Source organism: Camellia sinensis, chromosome 1 (genome assembly GCF_055761805.1).
Source record: "Camellia sinensis isolate YWXY chromosome 1, ASM5576180v1, whole genome shotgun sequence".
Classification (NCBI taxonomy): Eukaryota; Viridiplantae; Streptophyta; class Magnoliopsida; order Ericales; family Theaceae; genus Camellia; species Camellia sinensis.
Window position 1 is genome coordinate 216,973,057 of NC_138961.1, and position 18,775 is coordinate 216,991,831.

Sequence of the window (18,775 nt, forward strand, 5' to 3'; positions counted from 1 at the left end):
GGTCTCTTTGAAGCAAAGCATTGATCAGGGCTTGGTTTTGTTCGACTAAGTGGTTAATGCTATTGGTGAGTTCTGTGAAATACTGTGGTGGGTTGTTTGGGTTAGGAGGGTCGGCTTGGGGGTCGGTAACATTGTGTTGAGAAACCATGGATCTAGTTGTGACCATCCACCTCGGTGGGTGGCAGGTAGGGATTATCAGGAATGGGTCTCCGGTGACAACGAGCACAGTTTCCACACGGAGCAAAAACGTTCCCATAGACGGCGCCAACTGATGATATTGCGAGCTCTAAATGGAACGGGTCGGGTTGATCCATGCTTCCCAAATCGTTGGCCGATTGCCGAGCCCAAAGAGAAACCTGCACAAGAGTTCAACAGGGAACGGAGAGTCCCCCAGCGAACCCTCCGACAAGCAAGTTAGAGAAGTGAGAATGATGGTAGAGAACTTAACCCTTTCTTTGTCTTAGAAGCCTGCATATATCCTTTACTCATCATTTCCTTGTCCACTCCGAGCTGTCATGTTGGCCGAAAGTCTATGTTTTAGCTTGCCTTGTTCATGGTGAGGCTGTTCTGTTCCGACGTAAAGGGTTATCGTAATAAATGTTGCAGGAAAACTCATTAATGGATGATGTGTGGTGCAATAACTCTGCAGGATCTTTATCTGCTGATGTGGCTGGTTCTTCACTTGCCAAGTGTTTAGATATCATTGGTGCTTGGTGCTTGGTGTAACGTTAGGTTCCGAGAATGTTGGGCTTTAGTATTTGAATCATGGATTGGGCCTTTAGTGATGGGTCATATCCTTTATGGGCCCACCCATGTCAGTATCAATTAGTATAAATTTTTTTATTTTTTCATTATAAATTAATTAGTGTCAATTAATGGCTTAATTAGCATCAATTAATACTAAAATTATTAATATGATCAATTAGTATAAAATTATTTCATTATAAATTAATTAGTGTGAATTAATGGCTTAACAAACATCAATTATTTTTTTTTATTAAAAAAAACACAGAAAACCTCCCCATAAAAAAAAAAAAAAAAAAAAAAATTGAAAACCCGCCGACAAGCACAGCGACGATAAACCGGCACTAGGGTTTGAGATTGATCTAGAGAGAGAGAGAAAGCCGTTAAGAGAGCAGAGAGAGAACTGTTGAGAGATTTCTTCTCCATTAGAGAAGAGATCGCGAAGAAAGCAATCGCAGAAGAGAGAGAAGAGATCAATCGTGCTAGGGTTTTAGATCGTCACCGGCGGATGTAGGTTTTGAGATTGATCGTACTAGGGTTTCAGATCATGCTAGGGTTTGAGATTGGTCACGCTAGGGTTTCAGATTGTGTTAGGGTTTGAGATTAATCGTGCTAGGGTTTCAGATGTCACCAGCGACACTAGGGTTTCAACTATAGGGTTTGAGATCGATCGCGACGGTTAGGGTTTTGTCCCTCAATTGTGAAAGCGATGGTGAAAGGTCGATCAAGAGAGAGAGAGAGAGAGAAGAGACGTGGTATTTGGATACCAGAAACGTCAAAAACCGTAACCCTCGTCGGAAATCCCCACACTCGCTGGAAATCACCACTCTCGTCGAAAATCGCCACTCTCTCTCCCTCTCTCTCTCTTTCTCTCGGAGTGAACAGCGTAAGAATGCGGTTTATATACGGGATATTTGGTAATTCCGGAATTTGATGAGGGGCATTTAAGTAAATTTACCCCTCCAAACCAACTTCCCGCTTAAGCTATAATCTCCAAAGCACCCCTTTAGTCACTTCAAAAAAAAGCTATTTTTCTACTTAATTCAAACCATAATATGATGAGTTAAGTTCTATCAAACACAATATTTTAACTTAAATTAAATTAAAAATTATAATAAATAATTTATAAACCCTACTAAACACCCCCTTACTAAACTCCCCCTATATAAAGGAATGACTTATCTTTAATAGTTGAAAGTCATTACCGAAGCATATTTTTATTATAAAAGTTTTCAATTTAATAACTCTTTTCAAAATTTTACCTATTTGATCCACTTTAACATAGACAAGTTAAATCTATTAAGAAAATGTTGTAAGTTTTAAATTTTTTATGAAATAAATGATTAAATATTTTATATAGGTGTAGACCTTACATTCATGTGAGATATTTGATTATTTATTTGATAAAAAATTTGATATTTCTAACATTATTCAATTCATTATGAATTCGTTTAGGATGTAAATTGACTTTTTAACTATTTTAATTTATGGTTAAAAAGTTTCATTTACGATAAATTTTTTAATTTTTTTAATTTTTATAAAAAAATAAAATAAAATAATTATAAATTAATATAAATATTTTATTATATTTAACTAAAATAACATATTTTACCCAATATAATTATTTTAACCAAAATAAACAACCCAAATGAGGCTTATATAAGTTTGCTCCAACCGTACCGTAAACTGTGTCACTTTCCGTTCAGCTATAAACGCCCAAGCGAGAAACCAGCACACACGGTACGACCTCTCTCTCACTCACTCTCACATAGTGCTCCCTTTTACAGTATGATGCTTCCCATCTCCGGCCAGTCATCCCCTAAAAAACCCAAAAAACACGAACTCAACAACAACACTCTCAACTCAATCAAATCCCACTGTTCTCTATACCCTTGTAAATGGATCTTCATTTCAATTCTCTCAATCCAATTCCTCATCCTTGTAATCACCCGTACTCTCCCTATACCCTTCTTTCTCCAGCAACTCTTACCTCCTTCCAAAACCACAACATACCACTCCTCCACACAAACACAATGCCCCTCCGGCACAATCTACGTCTACGACCTCCCACCAAGGTTCAACAGAGACCTAGTCCACACTTGCAACGACTCCGACCCCTGGCACTGGCGATGCGGCGCCGTTTCTAATGATGGGTTTGGCCCCAGAGCCACCGAGCTCGCCGGAATTGTCCCGGAAAATCTTGCTTCGGCGATGTTCTGGACCAACCAGTTCGCCTCGGAGATGCTGTTTCACAATCGGCTTTTGAATTACAAGTGTAGAACGCTGGAGCCAGAATCGGCTGCCGCGTTCTATATCCCTTTTTACGCTGGACTCGCAGTCGGGAAATACTTGTGGCATAATCATACTATGAGGGACCGTGATTGCGAGATGTTGTTGAATTGGGTCCAGAATCAACGGTTTTGGAGGAGATCCAAGGGTTCTGATCACTTCATCACGCTGGGTCGCATCACATGGGATTTCCGGCGGTTAGATCAGCCGGAGATCGATTGGGGATCCAGCTTCATCAACATGGCGGGGATGAGAAACGTCACTCGCTTCGTGATTGAGCGAGCTCCCAGGGACTATTACGATGTCGGTGTACCTTACCCCACTGGATTCCACCCTAGAACCGACTCCGACGTCGTCGAGTGGCAGAGCTTCGTCCGGAACCAGAACCGGTCCAGCCTCTTCTGCTTCGTCGGCGGCGCTCGAGCCGACTTCAAGAACGACTTCAGAGCGCTGTTACTGAACCAGTGCGGGAACGAGTCGGACTCGTGCAGACTCATCGACTGTGGTAAGACCGAGTGCGCCGTGGGCCGGACGCCGAGCCTGGAAACGTTTCTCGGCTCGGACTTCTGTTTGCAGCCGAGAGGAGACAGCTACACGAGGAGGTCCGTGTTCGATTGCATGCTCGCCGGTTCGATCCCGGTTTTTTTCTGGTTCCGGACCGCTTACGACCAGTACGAGTGGTTCTTGCCGGGTGAACCGGAGAGTTACTCGGTTTTTATCGACCGTCGCCATGTGAGGAATGGGTTGTCGATAAAGAAAGTGCTGGAGCAGTACAGTAGAGAGGAGGTGAGGAAGATGAGAGAGAAGGTGATAGAGCTTATACCCAAGTTTGTGTATGCGAAGCCCAGTGAGGGTTTGGAGAATATTGGAGATGCTTTTGATATCGCCATTGATGGGGTTTTGAAGCGCTTCAAGCAGCAAAGGCGTGGAACGAAATGGTGAACACCAAAAAAGAAATTAGTTCAGTACAGAGAGATATGGATATAATGAACTATACTTGATCGAGTAGTGATTAATTCTGAGTCAAGTCCTGGTGGGTTTGAAGCTGAGTTGAGAACGAGTACAGTTCCTACTATACTGGAAGGAAGACAAAAAAAAAAAAAAATTCAAGGTAACGAACGGTGCAATATCATCACCGATGAATCAGACTTATTTGTCATTTTCTTTTTTTTATATCTATTATGATTTTTAGGAATTGAATAATTGGTACTATATAAATTTACTCAAAATTTTACCATTAAAGTATAGTATAAGAGGTTGATTTAAAATTAGTGTGGTCTTGGCCGTCAACTGTTTAAGCCTCGTACTTTCTCACTGAAAAAAAAAAAAACTACTGTTTAGATATAATCTTGTAACAAAAGTTAGTTACAAAGTAAAAGTGTTCGCGAGTTTGTGATTCGATGAAGGTGCGGCAAGCCTCCTCATCAAGTTGGTCCCTATTTTTATTCAAGTCTAGTGGGTTGAAATTTTTGATGAATAAATCATGATTACATATTGGGATTGTGGATAAAATTTTAAATAATGGTTTTTTATTTTATTTTAAATATGTAGCAATAGTGTTATGTGTAGTAATTCAAATGTTATTTTGGAATGTATAATTATAACCAAGAGAGAGAGAGAGAGAGAGAGAGAGAGAGAGAGAGAGAGGGAGAGAGATTGATTTTGGTAGAAGAGTTTCAACAAAAAGAGGGTGGTCAAAAGACGTTGGGAGAGAAGTAGACAAAAAGCTTGAAGATTGAGGAGGACCCGCGTAACATGCGCATCATTTTCTTGCTTGCTTTGTGCATATCATGGCTTTTAACGAGGAGATGATTGAGGGGTTTCTATGTGTTTAAAAGGTGGATTGGGTCTTCTAAGCATATCTTTGAATTAGATATTGATAAGAGGTAAAAATGGATTATCTTCCAGTGAAACCAAACGAGTGATATCTGGAAAATTTCTCATATTTTGTATATGAGAAATGTTTTAGTGTGTATTGTATATCTTATGCAATTTTATCACAAAATTACGAAAATTTTCACAAATTTATGTAAGGGATTTTACAAAAATATATAAGTTGAATATAAATTTTTGTAGGTTCATGAAAATTGTGTTAAACTTATGAATTTTTGTGTGATTATTTAGGCAAATTTATAAAAAATTACGTAATTTTGTGATAAGATTATATATGATGTGCATTGCATACTGAAGAAATTTTCATATCACAATGTTTCACCATGATAAGAAGCATTAGCCCCATCCCCTCCCCCCCCCCAAAAAAAAAAAAAAGCATTAGCAATTATTCTCTTTTAAAACTAGCATAAAAACAATGTATAAATGGAAAATGTGACCTCCATGATATAACCAAAAACAAGAAATATATATATATATATTCATATAATCCAATGTTTTTTCACCATTGTTTTTTTAATAAAAAGCTGGTGGACCAAAGCTAAATGAAATCACGAGATACATGTTATGAGTAAATAAAGAGGGCTCTATTATAACAAACGACACAGGAACTTCCAAAGTTTCCTCCCTCTTTACGCTCCTTGGCTCCATAAGGGAGCTTGCTTTGCCCCACACCGGCATACCCACAACACTCAACAAGTACACCTTTAAGTTTTCCAACTATGGGAAAAAAAAAAAAAAAAATTATAAATTATAAAAATAAAAAAATAATAAAATAAGAAAGACATTTATATTAGGTGTTTGAGAGATACACCATAAGAGCAAAATATTTGGGATTTATTGACGATATCACCAGTACACAACATTTACCATGCATTGGGTAATCTATATCAATAAAAGGTGATCCCATGACCTAATAAGATTCAAATGAACATAATAGAGAATACAAGACAATAGAAGATCTATAAAAAAAAATACAGAAAATACAAAAACAATAATGTTATAGTGATCCTAATTTATTTACCATGTGTCACAACCTCATTAATTTAGTGAGTTCTACCACCCATGTCTGTTATAACATATGGATGGTAAAAAAGAATATGATTATCATAAAATTATTGAAAAACAATATAGTGAATGAAGAGTCTTCTATTCTAAGTCACCATTTCAATTGAAATAAAATATGTACAAAACAAACTACATACCTACCAAAATAGTCGAAATGCAAGCCTCCCAGTTACCTACTTTCGCTCTTCTTTTCTATCTATAATGCAGGATTCACAGGAGAAAAATGTAAATTGGCTTCCCGGCGCAGCACAAAAAGAGTAAAGTCCCAGTTCCAATGTTATAAGGAAATTTCTAAGCCCCTACATTCTAAAATCTATGGCACACACTGTGTTGTCAGCAGAGCAGGCAGCTATCTTGTCACCTTCCTTATTCCAGCAGGCTTCAAATATACCCCCACTTCTAGTACAGGTTTTCACGATCTTCCCTTCTTTTACAGACCAAATGTTCAATGAATTATCGAGAGATCCACTTGCCAAATACTCGCCATTAGGGCTAAAATCAATCGTGTACACAGGCGCCCTGGCAATTGAAATACATTCATTAATTTAGCAAGTACAAAACAATTAGTCATATTATTACCATCAATAACATAATATGAGAGAGAGAGAGAGAGAGAGAGAGAGTTAACATCAAGAATATTTGACAAGTAGAAGTAGACACATTGTCCAAGGCTGAACGTGAGAATCATCAAATAAAAAATGGAATTCATTACTCTTGAGCATATCAGATAAATCTCATAGGATTTTGGACATATGACTAAGTACTCATTACAAAAACCTACAAACCAATAGAATACTGAATTGCACAGTTCAATGGAATTCAATCAAATGTATCAAAATGCTTAAAATAAAAAACATTATTGAGGATGTTGTCCAGTATTGGCATTAAAAAAACTCGTAAGGCTATACTTCAAATAAACAACTTCGACCCATTATTGCCTGAATTAAGAAAGAGTAATAATAAAGATATTTAAAAACATCTAATTACAATATAATTAATGACCATTAATAGACACAAAAAAATTAAACAGCAAGATGTTTCCTTTAATTCTGTACATAGAACTTCTAATCTCTACACAACCAAAATAAGTAACAGTCATGCCAAAAATTGATATCAAATTCTGCTGAGGTAGATCCAGTCGAAACCAGAACATTGGCTTATTCAACCACCACGAATGTGACCAAGACACCAACTTGTTAATCATGGATATTATTGAGACTTGCACTCTTTCTATAATATAAAACATGAAAAAGTGATATAATATTTCGCACCTATGGCCATTCAAGCTGCAAATAAGTCTTCCTAGCTCAATATCCCATAGCTTCACTGTTGAGTCAAATGATGCACTGTAGGAAAGGCCAAAGCACAGAATTTTACAAGACAAGAAAAGGAGTGTTTTCCAAAGTATGCATTTAGACCATAATATCACTTCGAAATCCTCTCTTAGGCTTAACAGAGAAGCAGCTCAATACTCAATTGCAAAAACCACTAATAGTATGTCTCCGCTGAGTAATTTTTAGGATGCAGTATACCTTGCCAATAGTAATTTCTGGTTAGGGTTATTAGTGCCAGGCCCAGAGGGACTCCATCTGACAGTATATATCTCCTGAGAAATAATTTACATTTGTAAGACAACCCAAATTAAGTAGGTACATATATTAATATGGTGTGGAGAGGTGGCAAGCAAGAGCGCTTGGTCGTACCTTAGCATGCTCCCTTAAATTATGAACATAATTGTCCTGATCCATACTCCATATCTGCATCATTATTTCAAATCAGTTGCAAACCACTACAGATTGGGAAGCAAAGAAAAAAAATGAAAAGAAAATGAAAACATAAGTCAGATTGACTAAAAACCAAACACAGAATACACAGTATGAAATCAATAAACTAGAACAGGATATTCCGAAATGGGCAAATATATCAAGTAAAATAGGCGTTACCAAGAATGTCGTGTCTCTTCAGGAAGCAGATAAACAATTAGTAAGGGAAAAGGTAATATCAATCACCTTTGCAGTACAATCATCAGAGCAAGAGGCCAGCAATGAACCTGTCGGGTCCCATTTGACACAGTTAACTTCATTCTGAAATTAAACCAAGACCAAAGATCAACTATAAGTCTCATAAAGTAATACAAGAAGTAAATTATCAACATCTTGTTTCTCATATAACTTATAATGCTTGAAATCAATCCACATATTACCCTTCTACCATTATCACAACTAATATTGAAACACACAAAATAATGCAAGCAAAACCTTGGGTAAAATACTCTCTGCTACACTCTGAATACAGTTTGGCCCAAGTAATTGGGATTGATGTTTTTTGAGTTGGAGAATTCTTGACTTAACTAACCTGAGTGCAGCACTGCTTGGTATTAAAGCGTTTTGAGTCGGGAATACTCCACTTAATTAAATTGAGTGCCAGGATAGAATAAGCAGCAATGAATTTTTTTTGAAGGACAATAGGAGAGTAAGAATCATCCATTAGTTCACATCAGGACAGATTTGTAGTTTGAGTAGCATCTTGAGAGCAAAGACCAGTTTATTTGATTTAAAGTAATGACCAGTTTATTGTAAGAACGAACCTGATGCCCAGAAAAAGTTTTGATGGGACAAGTGTCTCCAACCTCGCAAATGTAGATCATATTATCTGTGGAGCTTGTTGCAAATGAAACATTATTTCGCCAATCAACATCAAGTGTTGGGCCTGTAAAATGAGGTGTACAGGGTTTGGTCACACCATAGATGATTGGTTAGCAAATAAACATTTGGTTGACAATCTAGCACCTGAATGAAATTCAAATTTTTGTTTGCATTCCTTGGCCTCCACATCCCACACAATAGCACTTTTGTCAGAGCTTCCAGTAAGAAGATAATCCTCCTTTTTGTTCCACTTCAAAGCGAATACAGGTCCCTTGTGTTTGCTTAAAATACTCTTTAGTTTGCCTAGACAGAGATTACAAACCAGGAGAAAGAAGTGAAAGTTCTCAAAAGTTAAGACCAGATAAAGACAGGTTACATTACAAATTTGTGACTTCAACCAATATGATAAGAATTACAAAGAAAATGACCATCCCATACCATATGCATCCTTAACAAAAAAATCCCCATCGTTTCCTCCAATTTTTCTATTCCTTTCTTTGCTTATGTATACTAGATATTTTATTATCTTACAAGGATCTTCCTTGCTGCCAAAAGAAGAATGACAATATGGAGTACCCACACCTCTTCACTCTCCTAGTTACTCAAAGGTCCTGGCTAGTGTTCCTATCTTAAGCTTCCAGCCATCACAATGATGATCACTGATGAAGTTCATGAAATAAAAGAAATTATTATCACCAATGCAAGTGTAACACCATAATGTGTCAACTAATTTGGTTTTGTCAAAGATCCCATAGCATTCATTAATTATTCCATCATAATACAACAAGCTAGAGGCCCAAACAACTTTGCCAATGAGTCTGCTTATGTGAACAATGATAAACATCAAAGAGCAGATTGACTGCTGACCACGGTAAAACACCCCATTTTAACTAACTCTAATACTTAGGCCCATCCTTGGAATGCCACCTGATGGAAACACGAGAGCATGATTCTCTTTTTGCTAATTACATCTATTCATTTTCATCATTTTGTTTCATTTTATGGGCTAAATGCTAATTACGCTGGAAGCTCTAAAAAACCGTCAACTCCTACTCTAAAAATTGATATTAGACTTCCAATAAACTTTCTCAACAAAGCTCAGGGATAGATCACTGTGCAGCAGTGAGATCAACATTAGAATTTGATCATAACATACAACTAGAAATTGTTCAAATACTATGCCAATGAATTGTAACTGACTAGTGACTACCAAGTCAGCAAGCACAGGTAAAATAACTTTGTCCAAGTCTTCTCACAATAAGGGTTATGACAGAGGCTTAATATAGACTACATTTATTGCATCTTTGACTTTTAAAATTTTAGCACTTTAAAGAGAGTACACAACGAAACAAGAAAAAAGATACATAGAATAGAAGCTTCACCGGTTATCTGTGCATAATATTTTTACAATCTGCTTAAGGTTTTAAAGCAAGAAATGAAAAACTTGTCAATTAAAACCTGCTAAAATAGATTACCATCAGAACTCCAAATCCTAGTTTGCCCATCATACGAGCCTGTTGCAAGCAGTGTCCCCTCCCCCTGCAAAAAAAGAAGAAATATAATCAAGTATTTACGAAAGAGAAAATAAAGAGAAACCACAACGGAAGAAAAAGCAAGGGGTAACATTAATGACATCCTAAGGTTACCTTCTCGGAGTGAATAAAAGTAATACATTTCAATTTTTTTTTTTTTTTTTTTTCAAGCAAAAGTTTTATTTTTATTAACATAGCATCACATTTTTTGTCCTTTTTATTTATTTATTTAAGTACTCTATCAACATATTATCATTGTTATCATCTTACATATCACAACTCCCAAGTAGATAAGACGAAAGCAACAAAAGCAGCTATTAGTAAAAGTCGCCATTCTAGTATAGAGGAATTCGAAGGTTAGAATATACTAGATTCATCTTGGTCCTTGGTTAGAGTACCAAGATTCATCTTTAACCCCTGATGGAACACCGGTGAGGGATGGTGGAGTGCAGGATCATCATTCTTGAAGCTTTGAAGACACTTGACCTCATTGAGGTGGGAGGAGCAATCGATGACTAGTTTTAGGCACGGATCTGAGGAGAGCTATGCTGTTCAATGGAGTGGGGCTCTGATAGTTTGTGTTTTGCTCTGGGAAGCTTCAGTAGGAGAAGATGGATTTTGGTTCTTACGACAACAAAGGTGGGGGATTCAGCTGGTGGAGGTGAGGTAAATCATTTTGGCAATAGCGAGGGAGGATGGAAGGAAAGAAGTGGTTATTTCGGAGACACGAGGATGAGAGCAAATAGAGAAGATTTTTAAGGATTTGGGGGTTCCCAGAATGGTGTGGAATATGGATAGGGTAAAGAGGAAAAACTTTTTGAAAGTTGTGGTAGTACAAAGATGGCGAAGACAAGGAGTAGGGGTATGCGGTGGGTTATGGTTAGAAAATTTCAAGGTGAAGTGGTCCTTGTGCAATGAGATAATGAGTTCATTTTCCCTTCCAAGGAAGCAGCTTGTATTCTTTGTTCGGAGCAGCAGGTCTTAAAAAATAGGTTGGTTTTTTTGAACTGGTGGTCACCATCGGAAAGCTGCTTTAAGCCTAAGGCACAGCAAACATTGAGTGTGGATTTAGATTGTGGTTTACTACTTCACTTGTGGAACAAGACAGTTTTCAAGGCCATCAAAAAAACATATGGTGGCTTCACAAGGACAGATCATAGGACATTGCAGAGACAATATCTGAAATGGCTTATGATACTAGTTTAGGTGCCAAAGGGAGGTATTGTAGCATCAATCAAAATTGAAATGGGCCATGGAGCTTTTTTGTGCATACGTGATGACAACAATGTTGCTAGGAGGAGTGGGTAAGAAGACAAGAAGTGGAATTATAGAATTTGGTTAGCACCATCAATTTTGATGGTAGAGTTAAAGGGTGGAGGTGGAGGAAGGAAAAGGAGGGGCGCGATGTTATAAAAGTTTTTGATTTATTTAGAGTCTTGGTTGACATCTCATTGCAACTGGAGACAGGACCTGTCACACACTACTAAATTTCACTTCCACATAATTTTCATATAAACCATAAGGGTTGATAAGGAAGGAAGAAACAAGTCAATTGATCTTCTCTCTTCGCCAAGAAAAAGAAGAAGAAATATCCATAACATTCACTAAAACCATTCGTATAATCGCTAAACTCAATGTAGGATAATAACATGAAGAATATCAAGAAAATTCATCAAGAACATAAAATACAGTAGCAGCACCCACATTCCAATCAACAGTTGTGACATCGTTGTTTTTCCCTTTTTTTTTGCCCTTTACATGATTCAGCACCAGCACCTTTGAAGATCCATTTTGTAAACTAGATCTACTGGTCCAATCCACAACTGTCCAAATCCGAGCTGTTGCATCTGCAGACCTAGAAGCAAACGCAACAGTGTGAAGTTTAAACAAAAATAAATGACAGACCTTCACAACCTTCCTTTGCCAGCCGCAACATAGTAATAAATAAACCATTATAAAGATTGCTCTTTCACAACCTTGCTATGCCGGCAGCACCATAGTAATAAACCATTAGAAAGAAGATTACTCCTAGATGGCGATAATAATGTCATAAATACTTTCATATGGAATCTTGTAAACACGCATCATGTGATAATTCATTATATGCATAGCAAATAATTAATACCAACTTGCTAGGCTTAAATCTTCACCATATTTTTATGCTAATACAATACTAACCACCTAGCAAAAAATATATAAATTAGAAGCAGAAATGATAAAACATAATGATATACATCTCAAAAAAATTTAATAATGAAAAAAAAAAAAAAAAAAATGGAAATCCGCAGAAATATAATACGTACAGTACTTGAATTAAACATAAAGATTACTGCAAGGTTGGTGGGAACATATGACAGTTAATAACAACCAATAGAAGTTTCATTTAGCAAAATGTGAATTTTAACTTCTGGCTTTGATTTGAAAGCTCCAAACCCTCCTTCAATTGGAAAACCAATTGCATGGACCAACCGTCTCATTGCAGCAGAACTGTTACGAGAGAACAATAATTTTCAAAATGAGAGCTCCCACATAGTTGATTATTTGTTTTGCATAAGCATCCACTAATGCCCCATCAATCCAATAGTTTCCCAAGTAATCAAAGATGAACAAAAATAATGTTTTTACAATTATTTCTCTCTCCAAAAACCTATTATTCTGGTCAAAACTTCTGAACCTTTAGTTTACCTTGTAGAAACATCTAATAATTGCAACCAAGGAGACAAAACATTCCAAACAAATGGCCATAATGAACAAAATAAGAATAATTTATAGTTGGGACTTATAGACAGAAACAAACACCATCCCTATCAAATGATTTCTCATTCAACAGAAAAGAACTCACCCTGATGCAAGAAGTGAACCAGCTGGACTCCATGCACAAGTAAAAACCTACAAGGAAGAATGGGAAATGGGCACATTACTGTGGACTAAACAGAAAAATGAACTAAAACAAATTGATGAACATGCTCCAACCTCAGAAGTATGTCCTTCCAGAGTGATCACATCAGAACTAGGAATTCCACAAACTTGAGAAGTTATGATGGTAGAGATATCCATTTGCTCAGGTCCTACCAGCAAAAATAGGAAGAACTTGCAGATTTATATTTGAATGGCACATGTAAATAGACTCAGAGAGTGAGAGAGAAGTTAATTTTTGAAACGTATTTATACAAATTTAATGACTCAATATGAAATTCTCAAAACCAAGTTGTTGAAGTAAAGAATAGTATATATTATACATTCTAACAGAAAACAACCATTTAGTGATATGCTGAACCAAGTGCATAGATAAATGACCAACCAATAGCCCTAGGCTTGATACTTGCCCAAATTTTTTTTTACAGTAGCAACAATTTCCAATCAGAGGACACATGAGGCAATACCTTTCCAGTTATGTAAAATGATCAAATGGTTCCTTATATAGATGTAGGTGTAGTGGATGGTGGTAGTGGTGTAGTGGGTTAGGTGTAGTGGAGTAGGTGAGGTGGTAGTGGTGTAGTGGGTTAGGTTTAGTGGAGTAGGTGAGGTGGTAGTGGTGTAGTGGGTTAGGTTTAGTGGAGTAGGTGAGGTGGTAGTGGTGGTAGGTGATGGTAAATTCTAACAGCCCCCCGCAAACTCAAGGAGGATAGAAACTAACCAACTTGAGTTTGGAGAGAGTAACAAAACAAGAAAATACATAAAAATAAAAGAGGATAGGAGACACTGTATGGTCGTGTCAGACCATTGGTGAAGACACTGGATGGTGGTGTCATAACGTTGTAGAGGACACTGTATGGGGGTGTCATAACGTTGTAGAGGACACTGTATGGTGGTGTCAGACCGATGTAGAAGACAGTTTATGGGGTCATGTCGGACCGTTGTAGAAGACAGTTTATGGGGTCATGTCGGACCGTTGTAGCAGACAATGTTGTGACAGTTTACGGAGTCTTGCTGGACCCTTGTAGAAACTAACCGGAATCAATGTCGGGACAGTTTACAGAGTCTTGTCGGACCCATAAAGGAGCTAACCGAAAGTAATGTCAGGACAGTTTACAGAGTCTTGTCGGACCCATAAAGGAGCTAACCGGAATCAATGTCGGGACAGTTTACAGAGTCTTGTCGGACCCTTAAAGAGTCGCACCCTCAAAAGGTGTGCCCAATCTATCAAAAGGCGTGCCATCAAAAGGCGTGCCCAATCCATAAAAAGGCGTGCCATCAAAAGACGTGCCATCAAAAGGCGCGCCAGACACGCGGTGATGCACGTGATCAACAGTGCGCGTGTCGGCCTCGTCGTCATGTTCTATATAAATCAATGCGGAGGCTGAGGCAGAAAACCTGCTAAAATCTTCTGAAAAACGCTTAACCTTGCCTGAGAGAGAAACTCTGTAATACTCTGCAACCAACCCGTCTCTGAAACACTCAGCAACATGGCCTCTTCTTCCCGTCCAGCTACCCAAAACATGGCCTCCTCTTCCCGTGGTCTGCTCACGCTCTTTCCAGAACTGAACGAGCCCACAAGAGAAGTAACTGGTGCGGTGGCCAGTGAACCTCAACCAAACACCTCTGTGTTTGCTCCGTTGAACTTTCCGATGCGGTCGGTGGAGCAAAAAATGGCGGTGCAAACTGATATTGAGGCCAATCAGTATACTCTGAAGTCATGTGTGGAAACCATGACTGCGGTCACAAACTTGTCGCACCGGCTGCAGAGCAGGACAAATGAGGTGCAACAACTAAACGCCCAACTGGCTCTGCTCCAACGCATGTATAAGGATGCGCGAGCAGAGATAAGTGTGCTAAAGGCAGAAAACAAGGAGCTGAAGCGGAAGGCTACCGTGATGTTCCGATTTGGAGGTCCACCATATGCTGTAGTGGAGGAGCAGGGTGGAGTGAACGTGCTCGGTGGAGTGGGTAGTATGGAGGCAGCGCCGGTAAGGGACACCCAAGAGAAAAGCAAGAAGAAGAGACCTGCAGCAGAGTAGAGAAGAAAAATCCCACTGTGGGTGCGGGTGTGTTGTGGTGGTTTGTTTGTTTGTTGGTTTTTTTTTTTTTTTTTTTTTTTTGTGTGTAAAATTGTGATCGGGGTTGATCCCTGAGATGAATAAAATATGATTTGGTGTGCAAAGCTATATGGTATGAAGGGAATTGGAAAAAGATTAAAAAGAATGTGAAAGAAAAATAAAGAAAAAATAATAAAAATATATTTGAAATCAAAAAATGAAAGATGGAGGAAATAAGGAAAGTGGTTTGGAGAAAATAAATAAAAATAAAAATAATGGAGTTGGAAATCAAACGGAGGAGAGATGAAGATTTTTTTTTTTTTTTTTTTTAATATAATATAATAAAAAGAGATATATATATATATATATATATAATAAAGAAAGTGGGGAACAAGAGTGTAAAGAAAAGAAAAAGTATAGGTTGCATCGTGGGTCACATGGGTGAGTAAAAGAAAACAATAAAGAAATGAGTGGGTGCCCCCCATGTGCAAGGATAGTGCTGGCACTTCAATAGGTGGTACAGCCTGCTGAGCATCAGCTTTGACAGGAGCTGTCTTTGGACATTTTCTCTAATAAATGCGTCAAACTGTTGCTGTTGGTGTTATCAAGAATGTGGAGAAGAGGAGGCTTGTCTGATGGCCTCTTGGGCTGTGTAATCATGTCGAGGTTGGTGGACCTCTCAATCATGTTGTCACCCTCAAAACCAGAGATGGGGACAAAAGGAATTTTGTCAGGGTTGTAACCAACCTTCTTCAGATAGGAAGAGACTTCCTGCACAATTTCATCATACCTTGCTTTTGAGTACTTAGGAGTGGTAGCATCCATCTTGTTACAGCAGCAAATCATCTGCCTCACTCTAAGAGTAAAAGGAAGGAGAGCATGTTCACGGAAGAACTTGGGCTCCTTCTCAATCTCCTTGCCAGATCGACGATCAATCTCAGCAAACTTGACAGCAATGTGGGAGGTGTGGCAGTCAAGAACTGGAGCATACCCATTACCAATCTGACCCGGGTGATTCATAATAATAACCTGGGAGGTGAAATTTGCAGCTTCCTTGGCTGGATCATCCTTTAAGTTGGATGCAACAAAACCACGCTTGAGATCCTTCACTGCAACATTGTAGATGAAGACGATCGAGACGGTGGTGTATGGGAGGACAACAGTGAGAGGAGAGGCAGTGGTGGTGGACTCGAAGAAATTTCAAGGTATGTGTAGAAAATTCTAGCAGATTAGGTTGAGGTCCGGCGGGCGGCCAAGGCGAGGTTGCCGCCCGCCGGTGAAGCGAAAAATACTAAGTGCTTAACCTTGCTCTGATACCATGTAGAAAATTTAATGTATAAAGAGAAATAGAGAATTGTATTATTGATTGATATATAATGTTATTGTATATTGTCTATTACAAATGGTTCCTTATATAGATGTAGGTGTAGTGGATGGTGGTAGTGGTGTAGTGGGTTAGGTGTAGTGGAGTAGGTGAGGTGGTAGTGGTGTAGTGGGTTAGGTTTAGTGGAGTAGGTGAGGTGGTAGTGGTGTAGTGGGTTAGGTTTAGTGGAGTAGGTGAGGTGGTAGTGGTGGTAGGTGATGGTAAATTCTAACATGATCATATCAACAGAAAAACACAAAAAAAGGGTTAACCATTGACGTCTTCAGTGGTGAGTTTCTTTATGCATGTGGCTTCATTTTGTATGGGCAAGGACAAAAGTCAGAGTTCCACAACACATCATAACAAATCCTTTAAGGACAAAAGAGGACAAATCCTAAGAGGACAAATCCTTTAAGGACAAAAGAGGGCCATTCATCTAAAGCATGTTCCTAACCGTGCCACAGTTATCCTAGAAGAAAGAACACAGAATTTTGTAGCAAAAATAACGGAGTTGTCAGTAAATAATTTACTGCTTCATGACATAGTGCTTCAATAGAATGCTTACAACAGATTTTTTACAAGACTTGAACAGAATGTCTCCAACAAATAATTGACAGTTTTTTGGTTCTTCAGCCTCTACGAAAAGGAGGAAGCAAGCATAGAGTTCGCATTCTTCTTGGTTAAGAGTAAATTTATTATGGAAAAACAGCAATGGTATTATTAGGAACAAAAGTGGATGGTTAGCGATCAATTCACAATTAGCTTGTTTAAAAATGACCTCCACCTAAGTGAATAACCTACATTGGGGTTCTTCCCAAAACAAAATTATGTTTCATTCAATTTTATTTTATTTTTTTAATAGTCTAGGGCTGTATCAATATCAATATTTCCAATCCTCTTCCAGAATGAATCAATGGAATTAATTTACTCCATATTATTGAAGAGCATTTAGTTCCTTGGAACATTGTCCTGATATATGATTAGCTTCAGCACAATCAGCACTTTTTTTCCCCATATGTCTTCAAATATGAATTTTGATTTTGTTTGTTTCACAAATGAGAATCAATCTGTCACTACAGGATTCATAGCCTCACTCGTCTCTCAAAAATTTTGATAACTGAAGAGATCCTCCTATTAGCAATGTGAAAAATAATTGTACCTAAAACAGAGTGGCTTAACTACAAACATCAACACATTAACTCACTGAAACAGTATTAGAAAAAGAAAAATAAATAAAGACTGTATTACAGGGAGTTAAAAAGCATATATACCTGAAGAAATTGCAAGGGTTTTGGAAGCCGAATCTGGAACCGATTCAGGACTAGAAATTCCGAGAGGGGAAACCTAGACGAAGCGGTCCGCGTTGGATTGCATGGTTTTTGGGGATCGATCCCTGTTTTTTCTGGTTCCAAACCAATCGATTACGAGCGGTTCTTGGCGAGTGAATTGGAGAGTTTATCGGAATTCAATGAGAGTCGTGACGATGAGGAATGGTAGTCTATGAAGAGAAGAGAGTGATGATGGAAAGCTACGTCAGAGTACGCGATGACACAGAGAGAGAGAGAGAGGGTTATGGAGCAAATGCCCAGCAAGCAAGGTTCAGCAATTCCAGGTGCACGTAAAAACATCATACATACGTATACGTTGCTCCAGAACACCACGCTTCGCTCGCATGCCTAACTATACTACTACTGTTGTGTAATTTGTGCATTGGGAGAGGTTTAAAATGTTTTTTTTTTAATTAATTAACATCTCTTATTATTTTCACAGATAAAATTTGATTCAGAATAATTTCTTTATGAAAATTGAAATTTTTCTAAATCAGGCAAAATTTTACTGAGCTGGATAAAATTTCTCTAAGTTGAATTTTCTCCGTACAAATGTTAAAGGATTTTAACTATTATGAAAATATTGTAGGTCCTTTATCTTATAAAATCTTTATATGAAAGACCTTAAAAAAATTTCCCATTTATTTATTTATTTTATTATTATTATTATTTCTTTTTTTAATCATATAAATAAATAATTTCTTATCATTAGATGAGCTTACAACTAATGTATTGTAAATATTTCAACCCAAAAAAATTATCAGTTTGGTGTGCTTTTTCTTTTACAAAAAGTTAATAATCAGAAAATAAAATTTTAAAATATTTTAACCCAAAGGTAATCAACATTTTTTATTTATTTTTTAAAAATTATTTTTGTCTTATAAACTATAAGAGAAAGTTTAATAGTCTAATATATAATCTCAAAATAAAAAAATTGTAA

At 37.6% G+C, this 18,775-nt stretch overlaps 2 protein-coding genes across 2 annotated transcripts; one reads left to right on the forward strand and one right to left on the reverse strand.

Annotated features, from left to right (window-relative positions):
• Window positions 1-2,405: 2,405 nt before the first annotated feature.
• LOC114314779 (xyloglucan galactosyltransferase XLT2) lies at window positions 2,406-4,545 on the forward strand. Its single transcript, XM_028261266.2, has one exon. It carries the CDS (start codon window positions 2,533-2,535, stop codon window positions 3,973-3,975), a length of 1,443 nt encoding a protein of 480 aa, XP_028117067.2. The 5' UTR covers window positions 2,406-2,532; the 3' UTR covers window positions 3,976-4,545.
• Window positions 4,546-6,009: 1,464 nt separating this feature from the next.
• LOC114314778 (WD40 repeat-containing protein HOS15-like) lies at window positions 6,010-13,572 on the reverse strand. Its single transcript, XM_082895141.1, has 13 exons — window positions 13,552-13,572; window positions 13,142-13,236; window positions 13,011-13,057; window positions 11,873-12,023; window positions 10,112-10,175; window positions 8,781-8,939; window positions 8,579-8,700; window positions 8,347-8,397; window positions 8,001-8,075; window positions 7,695-7,748; window positions 7,524-7,597; window positions 7,263-7,337; window positions 6,010-6,510 (listed from the first exon to the last, which is right to left on the reverse strand). The coding sequence occupies exons 2-13, from the start codon at window positions 13,223-13,225 to the stop codon at window positions 6,291-6,293; spliced, it is 1,176 nt and encodes a 391-aa protein (XP_082751267.1). The 5' UTR covers window positions 13,226-13,236; window positions 13,552-13,572; the 3' UTR covers window positions 6,010-6,290.
• Window positions 13,573-18,775: the final 5,203 nt, after the last annotated feature.

Coding starts and splice junctions, on each gene's coding strand:
- LOC114314779 (XM_028261266.2), top strand. CDS start 2,533: ATGATGCTTCCCATCTCCGGCCAGTCATCCCCTAAAAAACCCAAAAAA.
- LOC114314778 (XM_082895141.1), bottom strand. CDS start 13,225: ATGGATATCTCTACCATCATAACTTCTCAAGTTTGTGGAATTCCTAGT. Junction 12,024..13,010: donor GGTTCACTTCTTGCATCAGG/GTGAGTTCTTTT, acceptor GTTTGCTTCTAG/GTCTGCAGATGCAACAGCTC. Junction 6,511..7,262: donor TGCAGCTTGAATGGCCATAG/GTGCGAAATATT, acceptor TTCAATTGCCAG/GGCGCCTGTGTACACGATTG.